Source organism: Schistocerca piceifrons, chromosome 6, assembly GCF_021461385.2.
Source record: "Schistocerca piceifrons isolate TAMUIC-IGC-003096 chromosome 6, iqSchPice1.1, whole genome shotgun sequence".
NCBI lineage: Eukaryota > Metazoa > Arthropoda > Insecta > Orthoptera > Acrididae > Schistocerca > Schistocerca piceifrons.
In genome coordinates, this window is record NC_060143.1 from 204,128,485 (window position 1) to 204,150,786 (window position 22,302).

General features: G+C 38.0%; 2 protein-coding genes across 2 annotated transcripts in view; one reads left to right on the forward strand and one right to left on the reverse strand.

The window, feature by feature from the left end:
- Positions 1-8,793: 8,793 nt before the first annotated feature.
- LOC124803085 (replication factor C subunit 1) lies at positions 8,794-13,159 on the reverse strand. The gene has a single exon (XM_047264217.1). It carries the CDS (start codon positions 12,923-12,925, stop codon positions 9,830-9,832), a length of 3,096 nt encoding a protein of 1,031 aa, XP_047120173.1. The 5' UTR covers positions 12,926-13,159; the 3' UTR covers positions 8,794-9,829.
- A 100-nt stretch (positions 13,160-13,259) lies between these two features.
- LOC124803084 (ATPase family AAA domain-containing protein 2-like) overlaps positions 13,260-22,302 on the forward strand; it is a 238,536-nt gene continuing 229,493 nt past the window's right edge. Inside the window, exons 1-3 of the mRNA XM_047264216.1 lie at positions 13,260-13,460; positions 13,555-13,717; positions 13,838-14,003. Of these exons, the coding sequence (XP_047120172.1) occupies positions 13,634-13,717; positions 13,838-14,003 (250 nt within the window). The 5' untranslated portion in view covers positions 13,260-13,460; positions 13,555-13,633. The remainder of the gene's footprint in view (positions 13,461-13,554; positions 13,718-13,837; positions 14,004-22,302) is intronic.

Here is a 22,302-nt window from a genome sequence, read left to right on the forward strand (position 1 = left end):
AATGGATATTGAGAAAGGAGCCACTATATACAGACTGTGTGATGAGGTTGATGAAACCACACTCAGTCTTCCAATGTGAAGAGTTGGAGAAAGACAAAGAATATACATGTATCACATCCTGAAGAAATTGTGTCTAATAAAGAACTAGTAAAGGACCTCCTATTACTCTTTAAGAGTACTAATTGGCTTTATTAGAACCACAGGGAGTGAAACTGCACAATAAACCCTTTTTCAGTGCAAACAATAATGGGTTATGACCACAATTCATTTTAATCTCCCTGTTCAAATCAAATCTTCTGAACAGTTTACTATAGGTGCACTGCCTCAGAAGATAATTCCTCAAGACAACTGGAAGTGAAAATATGAAAAATAAGCAAACAATTTTGCCTTTAGGTCAGCATAGCAAGACACATCTAAGCTTCTTGATTAGATTATCCACGTGTTGCATCCATTTTTAACTTATTAACCAGCTGGACTCCAAGGAATTTTATGCACTACACTTCATTCAGTGTGTGGCTGTCAATGTATACTTCTGCTGCTAACAGGTCATTATTGTTGGTTTGAAATTGCATAATTTGACCCACTGTGAGATTAAGCTCCGAACAACTGGGCTCACTCAGCTATTATTGGAGCTGTGTCTGCTAGGGTTGAGTTTGGACCTTTGATTAATATGTTCGTGTCACCAGCAAACATTACAGTTCTTGAACAGCCCATCAGAGTTGTTGAAAGATCATTTATGTAAGTTGGAACAAGAGTGGGGGCAGTATTGATTCCTGTGGCACTGCACAAGTTATGCTTCCCCATTCTGATATTAATGTCATACATGAGACACAGTCTGTTAATGAAACCTTTGCTTTTTCTTATGGAGGTAAGATTCCATCCACACAAGAGGATTGGCATTAATGCCACAATGGTTTAGTTTGACAGGTAAAACTTTGTGATTCACATAATCAAAGGCTCCGGCAAGGTCCCTGAGTACACCAAAAGGATAATTTTTCTTGTGTAGCTCTGATCAAACTTTATTTCTGAGATTTTGTTTTGCTTTCTGTGTAGAGAATCTTTTACCCCTGCTACCCTCAGAATTTCAAAGAGATTATTTCAGTCAACATCATGAAAATTTTTCTCAAAGTCTACAAATGCTAAAAATTTAGGTTTGCCTTTCCTTATCTTATCTTCTAATATAAGTCCTACATTTCTGTGGAACCCAAACTGATCTTCCCCAAGGTTGGCTTCTAGCAGTTTTTCCAACCTTCTGTAAAGAATTTGTGTTAGTATTTTGCAGCAACCATGACTTATTAAACTCACAGTTTGGTAATTTTCACGCCTGTCAACAACTGCTTTCTTTGGAATCGCAATTACTACATACTTCTTTAAGTCTGAGGGTATTTTGCCTGTCTCATATATCTTGCACACCAAATGGAAGAGTTTTGTCATGGTTTGTTCTCACAAGGCTATCAGAAGTTTTAACAGAATATTGTCTACTATCGTGGCCTTGTTTCGACTTAGATCTTTCAGAGCTTTGTCAAATTTTTCTCGCAGTATCATATCTCCCATCTCATCTTCATTTACATCCACTTCCCTTTCTATAATATTACTTTCAAGTTCATTTCCATTGTATAGATCCTCTATATACTCCTTCCACCTTTCAGCTATTCCTGCTTAGTCCACCTTTCAGCTATTCCTGCTTAGCAATTTTGTGTTCCCTGTCAGTCTATTTTTAAATGTTTGTATTCCCTTTTGCCTGCTTCATTTGCTGCAGATTTAAATTTTCTCCTTTCATCAGTTAAATTCAGTAATCTTGTGTAATCCAAGGATTTCTACTAGACCTTGTCTTCTTATTTATTTGATCCTCTCCTGCCTGCACTAGTTCATCTCTTCAAAGTTGCCCATTCATCTTCTATTGTATTCCTTTTCCCTATTCTAGTCAACCGCTGTCTAATTTTCCCTATGAAACTCCAGTTCTTTCAACTTATCCAGGTCCCATTCCTTAATTTCCTACCCTTTTTTTCGAATTTCTTCAGTTTTAATCTACAGTTCACACCCAATAAATTGTGGTCAGAGATCACACCTGGTCCTGGAAATGTTTGACAATTTAAAATCTGGTTCCTAAATCTTTATCTAACCATTATACAGTCAATCTAAAACTTTCTGTTCTCTCCAGGTCTCTTCCACATACACAACCTTCTTTAATTATTCTCCAACCAAGTGTCAGCGATGATCAAATTATGCTTTGTGGGAAATTCTACCAGGCAGCTTGCTCTTTCGTTCCTTTCCCCCAGTCCATATTCACCTACTATTTTTCCTTCACTTTCTTTTCCTACTATCAAACTCCAGTTCCCATAACATTAAATTTTCATCTCCTTGAACTATCTGAATTTATTTTACCTCATCATGAATTTCTTCAATAACATCATCATCTGCAGAGCTAATTGGCATGTAAACTTGTGCTGCTGTGGTAGGCGTGGGCTTCATGTCTATCTTGGCTATGATAATACATTCAATATGCTGTTCACTGTAGCTTACCGGCATTCCTATTTTTTTTATTCATTATTATACCCACTCCTGCATTACTCCTATTTGACTTTGTGTTTAAAACCATGTATTCACCTGATGAGAAGTCCTGTTCCACCTTCCACCAAACTTCACTAATTCTCACTATGTCTAGCTTCTAACTACCCATTTCCCTTTTCAAATTTTCTAAACTACCTGCCCGATTAAGGAATCTAGCATCCCATGCTCAATTCATAGAATGGCAGTTTTGTTTCTCCTGATGATGACATCCTTCTGAGTAGTCTCCTCCTGAATATTTTACCCAAGAGGACACAAGCATCATTTAACCTTACAGCAGAACTGCATGTCCTCAGGAAAAATTATGGCAGTAGCTTCCCCTTGATTTCAACTGTTCACAGTACCAGCACAGCAAGGCCGTTTTTTTTATGTTACAAGGCCACATCAGTCAATCATCCAGACTGTTGCCACTGTCTCTACTCAGAAGGCTGCTGCCCCTCTCCAGGAACCACACATTCTGGACTCTCAACAGATACCCCTCCGTTGTGGTTGTATCTATGGTACAGCTATCTGTATTGCTGAGGCATGTAAGCCACCCCACCAATGGGCATGGTCCATGGGGGGAGGGAAAAGGGGGGGGGGGGGAGGAAGGTCTGTAGCACTATATCCTTCAGTACTCGCAGGAAATTTTCCTGTGGAAAATAATCCAAAGCTGGACATCAACAACTCTAGGTGACGTTGGGTCAGTACTATCTGTCAAAAGAAAAATGTTAATAGCCTCCACAAAAAACGATATTCCAGCTAAGTCTGTATAATCTTATTGAAACTGTTTCTAATTGATTTTTGAAGCTTGGGATACCGTACTCTCTGCTAGTGGTCTGCAAATTTTCAGTACTGCAAGCTGTGTGCTTCTTGATCCACTATTGTAGTTGAGCATTCAAAACGATGTTCAACACAATGTTTGTCAACCAGAAGGGCCTGGGATTTAGCTCCACTTTGTGCATATACAGCCACTCCCCTTTTGTTTTATTGGTTCTACAGTACTACATTGTATCCATCAAGACGAATATGTTCAATTTGAGTGATTTCCATGTGGTGTGCTGATGTGCACCAGTCTGCTGATACTATAGTACTACATTGTATCCATCAAGATGAATATGTTCAATTTGAATGATTTCCATTTGATGTGCTGATATGCACAAGTCTGCTAAAATTCCATTTACACTTACATATTCCTGGGTGGATATTTAGAGTTTGTTGTTTTTTTTGGGGGGGGGAGACCAGACAGCGAGGTCATCAGTCTCATCGGATTAGGGAAGGACAGGGAAGGAAGTCGGCCGTGCCCTTTGAAAGGAACCATCCACGCATTTGCCTGCAGCGATTTAGGGAAATCATGGAAAACCTAAATCAGGATGGCCGGACGCGGGATTGAACCGTCGTCCTCCCGAATGCGAGTCCAGTGTCGAACCACTGCGCCACCTCGCGGATATTTAGAGTTCATATTTTTTATTTATACGGCTTCTGTTGTTTGGTGGAAGACACTCCATGCATTTTCTATCATGTCCCATGGAACTGCCCAATCTGTGGCGTATTGTTGCACTACTAGCTGTTTCAACTGTAACTATATTTATTCCGTTGTTCTGTTTTCCAGATGAATTTGCCAAAAAAGGGTCTAGTGGATGAGCTGGAAATCACTGAGATGCAATGGACTCAAGCAATCAGCCATACAAAGCATTCAGATGCAAACCACACTATGTATAATTTAACAAATTTAAAAAGGGGTGATGCATCAGTCACACCCATGTATGAATGTGCCTTTCCAGCCGGCCAGAGTGGCCGTGCGATTCTAGGTGCTACAGTCTGGAACCGTGAGACCGCTACGGTCGCAGGTTCGAATCCTGCCTCAGGCATGGATGCGTGTGATGTCCTTCGGTTATTTAGGTTTAAGTAGTTCTAAGTTCTAGGGGACTGATGACCTTAGAAGTTGAGTCCCATAGTGCTCAGAGCCATTTGTGCCTTTCCTCTGAGTGATTTTCCAAGCTCTGCATTAACATAAACCACAGAATGCCAAGGCTTACCGTATTGCTCAAGAATGACACAATTTTCACACTAGTGTAAGAAGCATTCTCAGCCTGATGACATCCTCAGTTGTATAAATGTGATAACAGTCCAAACTCTTACCTATGCCCTTGCTATTATTACTTGATTTTTCTTTTCTAAGGTCCTTCTTCACAGAGCCTACATCACAGATAGCATTACTAAGCCCTGCACTTGGCTGAAATACACTAGTTACCTGGTAATCTTTTCCCAGTGTTCTGAACAAGTTCTGACATTTCCCTCCTGGACTAATACGCAGCAATAAGCCCTCTTTGATCTTCTTCAAAACTTTTCTTCCTATACTTAGCATGCACATGATGCCCTGCACTGACAGTCTGCTACAGAATTTAAGATATCTAAAAGCTTTTGTCCTCAGTCTCCAAAGCATTGAAGCAACTGGAGGCAGTTAGACTGAAGCAATTGGACTTGTAATGTCTCCTGGATCTTTTTTGGAAAGCACTGACTGTAATGCAGTCTCGAGGTCTTGAACTAACTCTACTTAGTGCCGACTACAGCATACCAAACTGTTAACGCTTCTTGCAGCACTGCCAAATCAGCTCGAAGTTTCAAGATTAGCTGCTCTTTCTCAATATTGTGTAGTTGTAGTAACAGTCACAGAAGTGAGCAGGGTCTTTTCTCATATAAGTTATATTACATCCTACGTGAAAATAACAGGGACATTCCTCAGGTTGATTGCCATTTCTGATGATTCTTTAACAGTTTACATACTTACTCATGGTGAGAGTCAAGTTTATTCAGTTAAAAAGCTTTGTTAAAACAAAGATAACAAAAAAATGGCTCTGAGCACTATGCGACTTAACTTCTGAGGTCATCAGTCGCCTAGAACTTAGAACTAATTAAACCTAACTAACCTAAGGACATCACACACATCCATGCCCGAGGCAGGATTCGAACCTGCGACCGTAGCGGTCACGCGGTTCCAGACTGAAGCGCCTAGAACCGCACAGCCACACCAGCCGGCCTAAGATAACACCTAAGGGATTTCTAAACTGGATTGTTTGATAAAATATTTAAAAATTAAAATTATTTAATGACAATTACATTATGTAATTTAAATGTACTGTATCTTTTAAGGCTTAAATACTTTGCATAATGAAATTTACTTATGAAAGACAATGAAAATTATTATAAAAGATACCTATATTTACAAAAAAGAATTAAAATTAATTATCTAATGTTATGTTCACATGATTAGTAAAAGCAAATTATTTGATGTAAGTGTCTATTGGTGAAAATTTTATATTAGATGCAAATGTTTATTGCCACAGAAATGGAAATTAAATGGTCTACAGCCACTACACAATCGAGATAAATCGTAATAACTGTCAACATTCAACCAGCAGTTTTGTAAAATAGTAATGTTGCACAGAACTAATAACTGCCCAAATTTACTGATATTTTCGATAATTCTAATGTTGTGCACAGAAAGAGTTTAAGAAACATTATTGTGACCCTAGGAGCACAAAGTGCAGGATTATGTAATGATTTTCAAAAAGAAAAGTGCAAATATGGGATTTTTATAACATCTTCCATCCATACCTATACTACACTGCTCAAGTACTTGTAAGAGTCATTCTCAAATGTAGTCATCAATTAGTCACATCATTCACACTTTGGGGCAATTTCATGCTAAACTACATCCACTACAGCCTGATGGAGAAATTAAAATATGGTGCCTATCTGATCCCCACAGCTAATTGGTGATTGCCTGAATTTCCACTATCTCTGTTCTGTTAAATTTTATAATCAAATTCTATATTTTTGCCATATACCTCATGACTGCATATTTTATCCAAGCCAGGTTTAATTTAACTTTTGAATTCACCAACAGTGTCTCTGAAATATAAAAATTTGTTCCACAATATGAAGTTAAAATATAGTGTTAACTATAAAAGACAAATATTTGGATGTTCCGACAAGTTACTGATTCAGTTCTTTGCACATTTCAACAACAAATAAAGTGTTAACTATGAAAGACAAATTTTGGATGTTCAGACAAGTTACTGTGTTAGTTCTTTGCACATTTCAACAACCACACTAACTGTCTCCTCCTGGTGCTGTGAATGATGATCTTGAGGCACTGTGAATTACGACTGTATAGGGTATTGACTGGCTGTTAAACTGGTGCAGAATTCACAACAGTGATGATGTATCCTAAGTTCCCCATTCAGGAATTGAACAGGAGAGAAACCTTACATGTGAGTGTTACTGTCATCTCAAAATGTGTAGTAATGAGTTATAATTTGTTCTCCTTAATAAGAGGAACAGTCATTAATGTCTTACACCCTAACCTCCTAAAGTTTTGAAAGGGTTTGAAATTTAAGTTGGGATACTGGTACACGAAAAGCCAGGACACTGGTGCATGTTTTGTTGAACAGACACTGTGGTCTACAACCTTGTTACCGCAACAGTTAAATTATGTCAATGAAAATTTCGATATCTGGCTTTGGTAGCACAGTAATTTAACAGCTTTAGCTGAGAAGTCATTGTTGACATGAGAAACTCTATAGATAAACCACACATGCACATGCACACACACATGCGCACGTGCACACGCGTGCACACAAAAAGCAACAACAAAAGGCAGAAAACGAGTCTCATGGTAAAAAGTGTATTCTAAAAATATTTTACAAAAATTGAAAAAATATACACAATACAACCAGTACTACAGTTAATTATAAAGCTGTTCTTCAACCAGTACTACAGTTAGTTATGAAAGTGGTCTTACTATTGGTATCACAAAAGTAACTTCCCCTATGACACAGTATGAAAAACACAGTCTCTCTCTCTCTCTCTCTCTCTCTCTCTCTCTCTCTCTCTCACACACACACACACCATATTCTCAAAACATTATAAAAATAAACAAATAGATTATCGAGGGCATATAGTTCATTTTATATGTCGCAGGAAAAGTGCAGTTTCATTCATGTTGCTATGCTCAATATGTCATAATCAAACCAATACAAGTGTTTTAGTGTGCTTGTAGAAGACATTGCTGTTTTCATTAATACACATAACTTTGTATTAAATTTGACAAAAATTGAAAAACACATGATACAATCAATTCTCCAGTTAATTAGGGAGCTGTTCTTGGTACTGGTATAATGAAAGCAACTTTCCCTATGACATAGTATTAAAAACATAGCTTTTCTCACACACACACAAACACGGAGAGAGAGAGAGAGAGAGAGAGAGAGAGAGAGAGAGAGAGATATATTCATGCAGCTTAAAAGAAAGAGAGAGAGAGAGAGATTCAGGCAGCTTAAAAGAAAGAGAGAGAGAGAGATTCATGCAGCTAGTTTACATAAAGTGTCAGATCAGAAATGATGCAAAAATAAATTACACACACACACACACACACACACACCACACACACATACAGAGAGAGAGAGAGAGAGAGAGAGAGAGAGAGAGAGAGAGAGAGAGAGAGAGATTCATGCAGCTTAAAAGAAAGAGAGAGAGAGAGATTCATGCAGCTAGTTTACATAAAGTGTCAGATCAGAAATGATGCAAAAATAAATTACATATTGGGAAATCAGATGAAGAAAAGTTGATAGAATGGCTAACCTGGTGCCAACTTTTGCAACATACTAAAATCTGTGTGTCATCTGCTGATGTAAGGTGAAAATGAGTCATATGGAAAAATAACAACATACAATGTATGATAAAGAGGTGGGTACAGAAATTTATGAGAGATATCAAACATAAAAAGTATTCAACAGGAGTCATCTAACTTGTAAAGTTTTGTGAGAAAAGGCATCTCGTACATAAGGACATTAGATTTTGCAGTAATTATTAGTTAACCTAATTTTTATACATTGACCAAAAAATGATTTGTTCGCTAATAGTAAAAGCAAACCGCTTTCTTACACCTATTGGTTTTCCACCAGTACCATCCATACACAATATATTTAAAAGTTGGTGAGACATTACTACATTTCTTAATATTAAAAAATGGTAACTATGATCATTGTACAGACAAAATGTAAATTGTAATACAATTTTTTTTTTTTTTTTGATGCAATCACTTTTTTATGTTACAATTATAACCAAGTGATTTTGTCGAAAATAAAAATAATAATAATAATAATAATACCTTGCAATAAGTCAATCATCATTCCCACAAAAGGAATATAACCTCCCACAACCCCCCCCCCCCCCAAAAAAAATAAATAAATAAATAAAAAAATTCCAGTCATTGTGGTTGAGTTTGCCACGTAGTGGCTGTGATAATTTTTCCTCATCAAATCTTTTCAACAACGGTTTATGTATACAGGAACATTAAACTGCAGTAGCTACTAAGCTTGGTCTGGAGATTCCTTGACATAATGAGCTAGTCTTTCACTAATGAGACAATTCTGGAATTACTTTACAAAAGTATTTTATTGTGCATGAGATGGATAAACATGGTAACTAATGCCAATAAATAAGGAATGCGCACACATTTAAACATACATCACAAGGATAGGTAAATTGCGCAAAATAACTGAGAAAGGAAACTTTAACTGAAGGATGTTGTTTAAAATCCATGTGCAAATCCAAAAGTAAAATAAAAAAAATTAAAATATATTGAGTTTCACTCCAAATATGATTGGAAAAATGGCAAATCTAACATATTTCTTCAAGTGAATCAGGAATAGCATATGTGCATCACTCCTAACCTGTCATGAACCTGCAATTTCCCTCATCTAAGGAAAGTACCACAAACTTATCACATATAAATGTTTTACAAACAAGTTACACAATTTAAGTAACAAAGTTAGTTTTAAATTTGTAAAAGGCATGAAAATAGTTTACCTGTTCTGTTCACTTATAAATAGTACAAGGAAAATTTTCATGCATTCATCTAAGTGTTGTCACTCAGTTCACATAAAACAAAAACTGTACATTGCAATTATAATTCCAACAACTTAACTTGAAATATAACACAGAAACACCAGAAATAACTGCAATTTTTAGAATATTTCCACACCGATATTTATATTTTTCTTACTCCTTAAAATCACGTCTTTAATATACAAAAGGAGTAACCATCTAATGTGTTATTCTCAAGTACAAAGCTTTTTGCAATGTTAGCATGTAACATAATGTTTAAGGCAATAACTGTAATAATGTAACAATGTGATGATTCAAATAATAGATTTCTTCCATATTACGCTAGAAGTCTTATATGATTGACTGGGTGAGAAACACCCCACTACAATTATTTACTTTGTTTTGGTTTTCCTTTGCCTTTCCCCTTTCCCTTTTTTATTTCAGAAGTTCCTGATGCTGATTCTGCTGCTGCTGTTTTCTTCTTAGCAATTTTTATCATGGCATCTGACTTTATGTCATCTGTCTCTTCATCTTCTTCTTCCACATCCTCTAATGTTTCTTCACCTTCAGCACCTTCCACTTGGCTGAATGATGCCCCGGCCTTCTTCTTAACAGTAGTGTGCACAGCATATGGTATCATTATGCCTTCCTTGTTGTATGCTCTCGTCAAAGCAGCTTTCACTTTGCTGTCCACCAATGACATAGGGTCCCTCTGGTCTGGCCATGACGATAATTCAAGCAAACTTTCCAAATCTTCTCGCAGTAAGTAATATTTCTTAAGTACACTGAGGGCTTGTGGAACACCAGGTGCACCTTCACTAATAAGTGGTTTTACTATTGCATCCCTAATATAAGGAAGGTAGTCCAATGCAAGATCTAACTTGCTTCCAGATATTGCAAGCCTCATATGAACATGAAGTTCCTGTGAGAGTCTGTCAAATTTATTATATCTCGAGTTTTTGCCCAGCCATGAGGGAAAGTTAATCTGACTTTTAATATAACCTTGCATATAGTCACCAGGAAAGACACTTGAGAACATTGCTTGCATTGGCAGCAAACTCCACGAGCCTCTTGATCTTATTGCTTTTTCAATTGTGTCCCCATAACTAATACTGTCAGCAGTTGCTGAAATGAGTTCCAGTGTCTTGCCAATATTACCTGCTGCTGCAGCAGGGACAACATTTAGATAGTTTTCTTGTACAAATAATGGACTGATGTTATAATCATAAAAAAACAAATCAGATTTATCATGTATGGACATCTTCTTGTGTTCTTCAGCTGAAAATACCTTTCTGAGGACATCCCAAGGTCCCAGTTTAAACTCTTTTTTTGATTTTTGTGCCTCAGTTTTGATTTCCTCTGATGACAAGTTCTTTGTATTGACATACCACATAGACAAATTATTCAGAACTTGTCGAATATCTTGGTTTGCACAAGTGATAACATCAGTTAGAGCATCAGGTGGAATTTTCAAACCTTCTTTAAAGCAAACTGACATCATAGCACCTCGTATCTGTTCAAGTCTTGGTTTTTGTACCCGCAAGTCAAAGCAGTAATTTACTAAGCTACGAATCTTTGGATGATTACGGTCATTACAAATACATATTATTGGAATATGAGTACTTTTTACCAACTGAATTAATTCTTGAATACCTCCTCTATCTTCATTTCCAGCCATTCCATCTACTTCATCCATTATTAACACATGTTTAGCAGAAGGTGCTACACGGCCATCTTTTCCATGGAAAAGACCATACAGACTCTTGCTAGACAAAAGTTCTGTAACTTCATCTTGTAAAAGCTTTTTTGACCTTGTGTCTGAAGCATTGAACTCTACAATATCGAAACCTAGTTCCTTAGAAACAAGGTGGGCTGCTGTTGTTTTCCCAATTCCTGGTGGACCAGAAATAAGAGCAGCTTTGTAGAAGCTCCCATCGTCATCTTTTGCCCAGGGGCTTGGTTTAAACTTTTTCCCACCTGTGCGATTTTTGTACCAATTTTCAAGCCATTTACTTAGTTTCTTGACTACGCTCTTTTCTCCTTGTTGTCCTATAATCTGCTTTGAACTTGTTGGTCGGTATTTCTCCACCCACAATGATGGTGTTGAATAGTTTATCATTAAATTTCCATTATTCTGACTACTAGACATTTGTGAACAATTTTTAAGGCTGGCTGGTGCAGAATGAATGTGATGAACAGTACCTTCATTACTTTTCACTTTTAGTACAGAAACAACAGACATTGAATCACAGTTTAAGGGTTTAGTATTGTTGTTTGCTAGATTTCTTCCAGACTTTTTTTCTGTATCCTTTCTGCCTGTGTCTTCTTTAGAGCTGCTATGAAGTCCACTTCCAGTAGATCGTTCTACAACTAGGTTTAATAATCCATCCTCATCTAGCTGTTTTGTATTAAATGATTTTGCTTTTTCAAGCTTTGATGGTCCAGCGTCTTCGCCAACAAGTAGGTAACTTGTATTACGACTGAGTGATGACGTTACACGTCCTCCGTATTTCTTAATTAGTTCTGTGGCTTCATCTCTATCCAGAGAATCCAGTACACCAGTAATAACAAACACAAGCCCTTCCAAGCAGTTTGGTGAACCTTCTGGTATTACTTTACTTCCACGATGCTTTGGTCCTTCTCTGTTAAGGTATCTTATATAATTCATTGCATGCTCCATCTTCTTTTCAACTGATAAAGCGCCTTGATCTGAGGTTTTAGGTGTCTCTTTCTTACTTTTCTGACTACTATCAGCATTATCATCTGACCTTTCTTTTACCTTTTTTGCCTTAGGTGTTTTTTCAGCTTGCACCTCCTCTGTGCCACTACACTGAGCGTTGTCATTTACTGCTGCAGAACGACTAGAAGGGGAGACCAGGGAAGAGTCAGCAGTGACCTTAGACGAACTGTTTTCGTCTGTGGATACTTTCTTCTTCTTGGTTGGTGACACATCACTTTCTGAAGCAGCCTTCTTTTTTAGTTGATCTTGGTCATGGCGTCTTTTTTCTCCACTTTTCTTTGGGCTATCGCAGGAGTCAACATTCACTGCATGCTGTCTATCCGTGCTCCAATACTTCGATTCGATCTCATCGAACTCATCCCAAGGCACACTAAGTTCACCTTCAAGGGAATCTTCATTACTCTTAGTTTTTACATTCACAGTTACTTTATTTGCCACCTGTTTGCTTGGTGTAGGCACTGTTTTCTCCGTTGATCTTTTGATATGATCACTTCCAAATACGTCTGAAACTTTAATTGGCTTTAATGTTTTTTCATTTGTTTTCTCCTTCCCCTTGTTTAAGGAAAGTTTTTTCTTTTTCGAAACTTTGACCTCTGGGTGCTTGCTCGAGCCATCATCCGAATCCGAGTCCGACAAAATTAATCTTTTCTTTTGCTTAGATTTCGACAAGACTTTTTCCTTGAAAGAGGTTTCTCCTTCACCAAGCTTTTTCGGAGCGAAAAAAGATCTGATATCGCGAGACATATCCCATCAACTGTAAACAGATGCCTACTGTACGAACGTTATGGACACACGGTATATTTGTTGTTACAGCGACAGAAAACACTCACTTATTTATCACCTTCCAGAACTCAAAACAATTGTAATATTGACATGTACTTCGCGCGTTACGAACTTGGTTATGGCTCGATGTTCACATGTTTTCCGCGCACAGGTTGGACAACTACGGAATGTATTTCCGTTGCATTCAGGATAATGTTTCCGAGAATCTTTAATTTGTTATGTAACTTGTAAAGCAGGAAATAGAATCAGTGAAACTAAAGCAAGTGTTTTCACCGTAAAATGGATTTTTCCAAGACATTTAGATGCCAATATTGAATTGTTTCAGAGGAGTATTGATCATTACCAATACGAATTACCGCCATTTCATAACGTTCGGTTGTTGAAAGACTCACGTTGAGTTCGGAGGATGTCCATTGTCTGTTGAGGAAGTGAGTGCTGGAGCCAGTGTGTGAAATGGTGAATTTTCTTTGAATTGCTGAAAGAAACACGATATTTTGTAAGTGGTATTCGAATCTATGTTGCAATTACTTGTTTTGTAGTTGCTTTTGTGGAAGTGATTATCGGCCATTGAACCATATTTGTTTCACCAGAACTCAGAATGTTATTGGCGTTGAAGAATTTTGTGGATCGCTGTTACAACAGTTTAGTAAACAGATACAGTCTCTGAAAATGGTGAAAACTAGGAGTGGTGATACAAGTCAGTATTTGGATACAGAGATGCCAGTAAAAAATTCTGTGGTCGTAAAAGAAGACGTGAGTCAGATTTGTGTATCGTTTTAATGACACTTTCCTTTGAAGCTACTTGAAATATATTTATGTTGTAGAAATGTGCAACTTAAGAATGCTGAATACGTTTTACGGGTGTGGTTACAGGACGATGGGAGTGATAACAGTGACCATGGATCCAATAAGGATGATTCCTACCCTCAACAGTCCCCTTGTTGGAGCCGAGAATTACGAAATCGCTTTGTTTTTAGTACTAAAGATCGTACACGTAATTCTGGAGACTGTAATGTGCATCCCAGATATGGAAAACAAGGTAGATTGCAGTACAGGAAACTATTTACCTTCATAGTCTTGCTAAAATATCCTCCTCGTATTCATTACTGATTTATCTGTCTTCTGCATGATTGGCCTCTGCTTCGCCCATATCCTCTTCACTTCCAAGCTTCTAATTAAACTGTAAGTTAGAGCACTAATTGAAGCATGTTGCATGGCATGGATGGTGTCAGTGGTATGGTATAGAGGGGCTGTTAGAAGGCACTTCGGCATAAATTCAGATGAAAGTTTGCTTGATTGATTGTAAAAATTATGTTTTTGTGATACAGGTACAATGAATTATATCTTCATATGGATGATGTGTGAAATAGGTTTCATGTTAAGTCACATGATGGTATTGTACTCTTTCATGCATTCTATGTTTTGTGGTGATTGTGTATTGGAATCGTGAAAAACTGATTACACCTTCATTGTTAGGTGGATGATGTTTTGGATGATTGTCGAATGTGTGTCATCAGTATTTACATTGTTAACATTGCTACCTACTGGTTATTTTATAAGTCTTCTGTTACAGTATGCCTTGTTACGTTTGCATCATCTTAATGCTAGATCTTCATATAATAGATGCATTGAGTTTTTGGCTGTAACTTTGGCAGTTCTGGTGACTGTGTCGTTCTCATTAGAATTACTTGCATAGTTTGCGATGTCCATCAAAATATCATTTCTCTATTATTGGAGAAATTTTCTCTTACCACAATTATTGCTTTGCATATGATCTTTGTTTCTCAAAAACTAGTTTCTGCACATAAATCACAAGGGATGTACATCATGCGCTGTCTCCAAGGTTTTTCATAGTTGATTTACAGTAATCGTATGTCTATAATACATATCACAAAACTTTTGAGAGGATTCCCTGTGACTTACTACACTGTTTCTTAGTTTAAATTGCAATTTAGTTTTTTGTAAACAACAGTGTGTTAAATGCAGAGCAGTGACATACTCTGTTCAAAATTAGATTTGGCTGTAACAGTCACAGAGCAGCATTCTTGTTGTCATACTGAGATGTTTCAAACATGAAACAACTGATTGCAATGACTAGCCCGGCCATTAGACTGTTACCACAGTTATTATTTTGTATTCTTATTCCTTGCTTTGCCAAATCACATCCAATATATCCTTTTTTGGCATATGTCAAAGCTTGCCATATTCTATGTATAAATTTATTACTACAGCCTGTTATAGGAAGTGGAAATAGCACACTCAAGTCTGTGAATGCCATAGGCTATACTTCGTTATCTCACCTCATCAAATTATTTTCTAAGTCACTGGTATTAGAGTGCTCTGGTTAAGTGGGACCTTGCCGTTGGTGGGGAGGCTTGCGTGCCTCAGCGATACAGATAGCCGTACCATAGGTGCAACCACAACGGAGGGGTATCTGTTGAGAGGCGAGACAAACGTGTGGCTCCTGAAGAGGGGCAGCAGCCTTTTCAGTAGTTGGAAGGGCAACAGTCTGGATGATTGACTGATCTGGCCTTGTAACAATAACCAAAACGGCCTTGCTGTGCTGGTACTGCGAACGGCTGAAAGCAAGGGGAAACTACAGCTTTAATTTTTCCCAAGGGCATGCAGCTTTAATTTTTCCCAAGGGCATGCAGCTTTACTGTATGATTAAATGATGATGGCGTCCTCTTGAGCAAAACGAGGATAATGGAATGTAGTCGAATTAAGTCAGGTGATGCTGAGGGAATTAGATTAGGAAATGAGACACTTAAAGTAGTAAAGGAGTTTTGCTATTTGGGGAGCAAAATAACTGATGATGGTCGAAATAGAGAGGATATAAAATGTAGACTGATAATGGCAAGGAAAGAGTTTCTGAAGAAGAGAAATTTGCTAACATCGAGTATAGATTTAAGTGTCAGGAAGTCTTTTCTGAAAGTATTTGTATGGAGTGTAGCCATGTATGGAAGTGAAACATGGACGATAGATAGTTTGGACAGAGAATAGAAGCTTTTGAAATGTGTTGCTACAGAAGAATGCTGAAGATTAGATGGGTAGATCACATAACTAATGAGGAAGTATTGAATAGGATTGGGGAGAAGAGAAGTTTGTGGCACAACTTGACCAGAAGAAGGGATCGGTTGGTAGGGCATGTTCTGAGGCATCAAGGGATCACCAATTTAGTATTGGAGGGCAGTGTGGAGGGTAAAAATCGTAGAGGGAGATCAAGAGATGAATACACTAATAAGCAGATTAAGAAGGATGTAGGTTGCAGTAGGTACTGGGAGATGAAGAAGCTTGCACAGAATAGAGTAGCATGGAGAGCTGCACCAAACAACAACAAGAAGAAAATTTAATAGTGAAATTAATTTCAGTATTGAAATTTTTACTTTTGCTATTGATGTGTCATATGCAATTTCCGGGCAGCAAAATCACACGTTATAATGAGTGCCAGACTACAAATCTAAAAGTTTGATGTTGAATCCTCCATCAGTATTAAGTCTTCTTGTCACACGTTCACCGATAATTTATATATGGTACTCTAATACACCAAGTTTGCATAGTTCCAAAGAAGGGCAGCACAAACAGTTACATCTTTCATTTTAAATGGCAAGGGAGCATTACAGAAACACTGAAAGAAATAGAATTGACAGGTGCTTGAAGATAGATTCCAGCTATCCTGTGAAAGCCTACTTGACATAGACCCAAGAACCAGTATTAAGTGGAAGTCCTAATATTATAAAGCATCTCCCTGTATGTCTCTCCATAGGGACTGCAAAGACAAGGGTTGACTGATTACAGTGTGCACAGAGGCATTTGAGCTCCATACATCATGGAATGGAAAGATACCCTAACGTATGGTAGGGTATCTTCCCGTGCATTTCACAGTGCTTTACAGAGTAGTGGATGTTTGAAGTCCATGTTATAAAGTATGGGTGTCTCCAATAACTAACAGGGTAAATCAGTTCAAATGTTGGCAGAGGGGAAAGCATAACCACCTCTGGTAGCATAATGATCAGAGAATCACTATTATATACATAATTTTAGTATCGATATAATAGAGGGAAACATTCCACGTGGGAAAAATATATCTAAAAACAAAGATGGTATGTCTTACCAAACGAAAGTGCTGGCAGGTCGATAGACACACAAACAAACACAAACATAGACACAAAATTCAAGCTTTCGCAACAAACGGTTGCTGCATCAGGAAAGAGGGAAGGAGAGGGAAAGACGAAAGGATGTGGGTTTTAAGGGAGAGTGTAAGGAGTCATTCCAGTCCCGGGAGCGGAAAGACTTACCTTAGGGGGAAAAAAGGACAGGTATACACTCGCGCACACACATACACACACACACACACACACACACACATATCCATACGCACATACACAGACACAAGCAGACATTTGTATCGGGAATATAGGTGATTTATATATTTACTTTTAATGTGAGAAATATTTCTGTTCATTGAAATGAACACCTCTGGTATCACCTGTAATATGGCATGGGTTTGAGGAAATCCTTAAAGATATTCTCAGGGATGGGTGATGGTCAAGAGGCAGATTCCACGTTACTGGCTTTGTGTAGAGCACTTGACATAGTGCCACACTGCAGATAGTTAACAAAGGTACAAGCGCACAGATTAGGTTCCCTGGTAAGTGGCTCAAATACTTCTTAAATAACAGAACCCAGTATGCTGTGTTCAATAGTGACTGTTCACCAGAGACAAGTGCTTCACCAGAAGTGCATCAGGGACATGTGATAGGACAGCAGTTATTTTCTAGGTATATACAAATGATCTGGCGGACAGGGTAAGCAGTAGTCTGTGGCTGCTTGCTGGTGATGATGTGTATGGGAAGGTGTCGTCATTGAGTGACTGTAGGAGGATATCAGGTGAGTTAGACAAAATTACTAGTTGATGTGATGAATGGCAACTAGCTCTTACTGTAGAAAATGTAAGTTAAATTCAGATGAGTAGGAAAAACTAACACATAATACAGGTTGTACATAAAGTCTGGGGACACTTTTAATTATTTATTGTACAGGAGCCAAACATTGTACAGATATCATACATATGTCATTTTGAAAAGAAACCCTGAAGGTGCCCCCCCCCCCCTCCCTCCCTCCCTCCCCCCATGTATACCGCCACAGTGTGGTTTGGTAATTTGCTGATAGCCTAGTCAGCACTAGTTCCAAACATGGCGAGTTCAGGTGCAGAGCAAGCTTTCTGTGTGTTGTTTCATGAAATGGCCTCAATGATCACGAGATCTTACTCTGTGTGACTTTTTTCTGTGGGGACACAAAGATTTGGTGTATGTACCGCCTCTACCTCATGACGTAGCAGAGCTCTGGGAGATAATACGGGAACCGACTGCCACAGTCGATGATGCCTTACTGGGACGTGTATGGCAAGAATTCGATTACCATATTGACATCTACTAGCTCACTCATGGTTCGCATATTGAATGTTTGTAATAAAAACTTTCAGAGTTTCTCTTCTAAATGCAATGGTGTGACATCTGTACAATGTTCAGTTCTTGTGCAATAAATAATTGAAAGTGTTCTTGGACTTTATGTACACCCTGTATTTGAATGCAGTATTAGTAGTGTGCTGCTTGACGCAGTCACATCAAATACCTAGATGCAACATTGCATAGCAATATGAAATGGATTGAGCAGGTGAGGATTGTAGCAGGGAAGGCAAATGTTTGACTTTGGTTTATTGGGAGAATCTTAGGGAAATGTGATCATCTGTAAAGAAAGCTGCATATAGGACACTACTGCTGCCCGTTGTTGAGTACCGTTGGGAGTGTTTGGGTTCTCACCAGATAGGGTTAAAAGAAGATACTGAAGCAATTCAGAGGCTGGCTACTAGATATGTTGTTAGTATGTTTGTACAACATACAAGTCTTATGGATATGTTTTGGAAACTCAAATGGGAATCACTGGAAGGAGGGCAATTTGTGTTTTTTGAAAGAGAACCAGCATTTGAAGCTGACTGCAGAACTAATTTACATTTCGTGTACGAACCATGAAAACAGGATTAGAGAGAGTGGGGCATGTACTGCGGGCCTTCAAATTGAAAATGAAATGTGGTGTGGCCCTCAACTATGTACCCTTTGACTCAAAGTTGAAATATTAAAATTTTTGGCTGGTTTCGTTGTCTAGGGGCTAGGATACATACTTGCTGCATTATAAGCCAAATACTGCTGAGTCTACAGAATACAATATGAATGTACACATGAATCGAATGGTCGAAGGTTCCTATCACTTGGCAGTTGCGAATTTTGAATGGTATATAGAAATTTATAAATGAAAGATTGCAATTAAGTAAATTCTAAAAGTACTATTTTAATGACTTTAAATGATGGGTATGATGGCAGAAGTACCTTTAAGAATGCCCTTTATTACTGTAAAACACTTATTATTGTCAGTGGTCCAACACACGGAAATCTCACAAGTGTGCAAATCAGCACTACGAAGTATTTCTATTTCCCGCAACCATGCACAAACTGCTCCACTCTCAAAGTTTCCCACGACCGTGCATCCATCACACCGTACTGTCCCGGACTCTCTCGTGTCCTCTCACATACTGTGTCCCTCGTAATGAATGCACTGTTCAGAACTCACCCTTCCATTCACTTTGGTAGTCGCCGCCCTTAGTAACGAGCGCTGTGATTGGTGATAGCACTCCCGTCATGTCTCCAAGCCAACGCACACTCACAAACATTTTGAAACACATTTGAAATACTGGATTTACATTTAAATGACTTGAAATTAAATAAATATTCCTACGGATGGACCGTAAACACGCTCTTAACACACAGTATTAAATGCATAAATAATTCAATAAACATATATCAAAAGAATAGAAACAAAGTAGGCCTGTAGCCTCTCTCTGTGCTTTCTAAACACAGTAAATAATTGACCAATTTCTTCATGAATAGTATATCTCAGATATAAACAAAGACATAGATGAATAAATATATTTATAAACATGCTGCTACCATTTTTTCATGTAATTATGGAGTACTTATGGCCTGACGTGATCGATGGTAATCGGCCACTTTGACCTCCAATAACTCCTGTACTGTTCAAGTTACATGCCTGTAATTTATACCAGTTTAGGTTTACACTAATAGCTTTCTAAAGACACATTGATTGACAAAATTGGGTGAACCGTTTGGATTTTGGAAGTTCGTTGCTGGGTGTCACTTGTGTAATTTATTGTCAGATACTAAACTTTAAACTAATAAAGATATTGAAGATCCGATTACATGATCAGAATCATCATGCAAAGGTAAGGTACGTGATTCTTGCTGAGGTATCATGATTCATCTGGCTACTATTAATTTCTATACAAAATGTGAAATGGCTGCCATTAAGGTTTTACAAAGTCCGCCATCTTTGGCACTCCCTGCTTGTCTCTTACATCGACACAGCGTCACCATGGAATTCCCTGCCACGCAGGCCCTGGACCCTAGCTAACATTCAGCACCATGCGGCCGCCGATGAGCCGTGGCCCGCCGAGAGGCCACAGCATGGCCATGCCAACTCCGTACTTAGAACATTTTCAGGGCGCCACAGCTCGCCCGTTACTTCACAGTATGGAGGCATATAGAGTCATTTTCCCCTCACTCTGTTTGTGAGTGAAACAGCAAATGAAAAGACTTGTAGCAGTACAAGTCATGCACCATACGGTGTCTTGTTTGGTATGTGTGTAGATGTAGATGAGTTATTTTGACACAGGGTGTGCAAGCACTGCTTTTCAGTACCTATTCCTTCATTCTAAGCCAGTGAAAAATATTCTGGTGAATAAGTTATACTTTTCTGTTGAACAGAACTGATCTTCGTGACGGAAAGGGAATTCTTCATAGGGTTGGTGTCCATGTTTGAATTATTTATATAGTACAATCGTGTAGCACAAAGTTATGTTATTACGGTACTGAGTAGTTGCTGATCAAGAATCCTAAATAACTTTACTAGTTTCTCCCGTAGAGCCCTACAGCCTTCATCTTGTTACGTGGAGAATTTCTGGCTCTTGTCACTTCTGGTTCATACACATCTGATGTAACTGATAAAGAACTGTTTCAATGTTTTGTTTATTGTAGGGGCATTTTACTGTTCATTTATATAATTAAGGTATGATCTTTTAAAATGTATTTAATATCTGCAACTGGAATATTATCTAGGTGGCAGTTTCCAGTATATAACTCTCACAACTGAAGAAAAAGAACAGCTGTGTTACTACAGCAAATAATGGTACTTAATTTAATTCATTCATGTTGTGCAGCTACCTTTGTTGTAACATCATGAAATGCAGATATATGTATTCTCTGCTTACTACATTTCTGATCTAGATTAATTTTAACAAGCCTGCTGTATCCCTTATATTCATTTGACTGTTTCCCTAAGGAGTGGTTGGAAAACTTCGAAGTCTGCACTGATGAAATACTATACCTTTTTACATATTGTTCACTTTGACGTATGACGGCACTTTGATAACTGTTGGCAGAAAATACAGAAGTTTGTAGGTGTATTATCTGCTCAAATTAAGTTGATACAGTGTGGTGGTGGATGGCAATGAATGTAAATGAAAAGTGCATTTACGGTTGCTCCCATAAACCACCACACAGAATGTCATCTTGGTTTGCATGGATAATACTTAGTTCCGTTGGTCAAGAAAGATCTCAAGTCACAAATTTTTGCACATTGGATTTCTTACAACCTTTTTAAAATATGAGTCTCACATTAGTTTTAGTGTATGTTGGTTTGTAAAATTTGAGATTTCGAGAACAAATAACAAATATTTTCAAATTAAGGTGACATGTGACTGATAATTATGGGTATAACTGGGGGGGGGGGGGGGAACTTTCAGATAAAGTAGCCTTCATTAATGGAATGACCAGTAATCAAGAAAGATGCTATCACGGCACGCTATGAATGTAGAGGACTTTGCCTATTACGTACTGCATGTAAAATGTTTTCCAACTTTCTCTTTAGTTGATTTACAACTAATTTTGAAAGCATTGTTAGTGTCTGTAAATGTGGATTTCATCAAGAAAGGTCTGCTATTGAACAGATCTTCATGGTACAGCAAATACTAGAAAAAGTGAACAATTTGGAATTGATACACATCACCTTTTTGTTGACATTTCAGCCTATGACAGTATTGAAAGAAGTACACGGGGTGTCACAGGACGACTGGTCAACATCCAGGGATATGACAGGAAAGACCATTTAAAGCAAAAAAGGCTAGTAAATATAGACTGTAAAGAGTATGCCTTATGAGCTATGAGCTCTTCCTCATCTTCAGTACTGTGAAACAAATCTCATCTTCT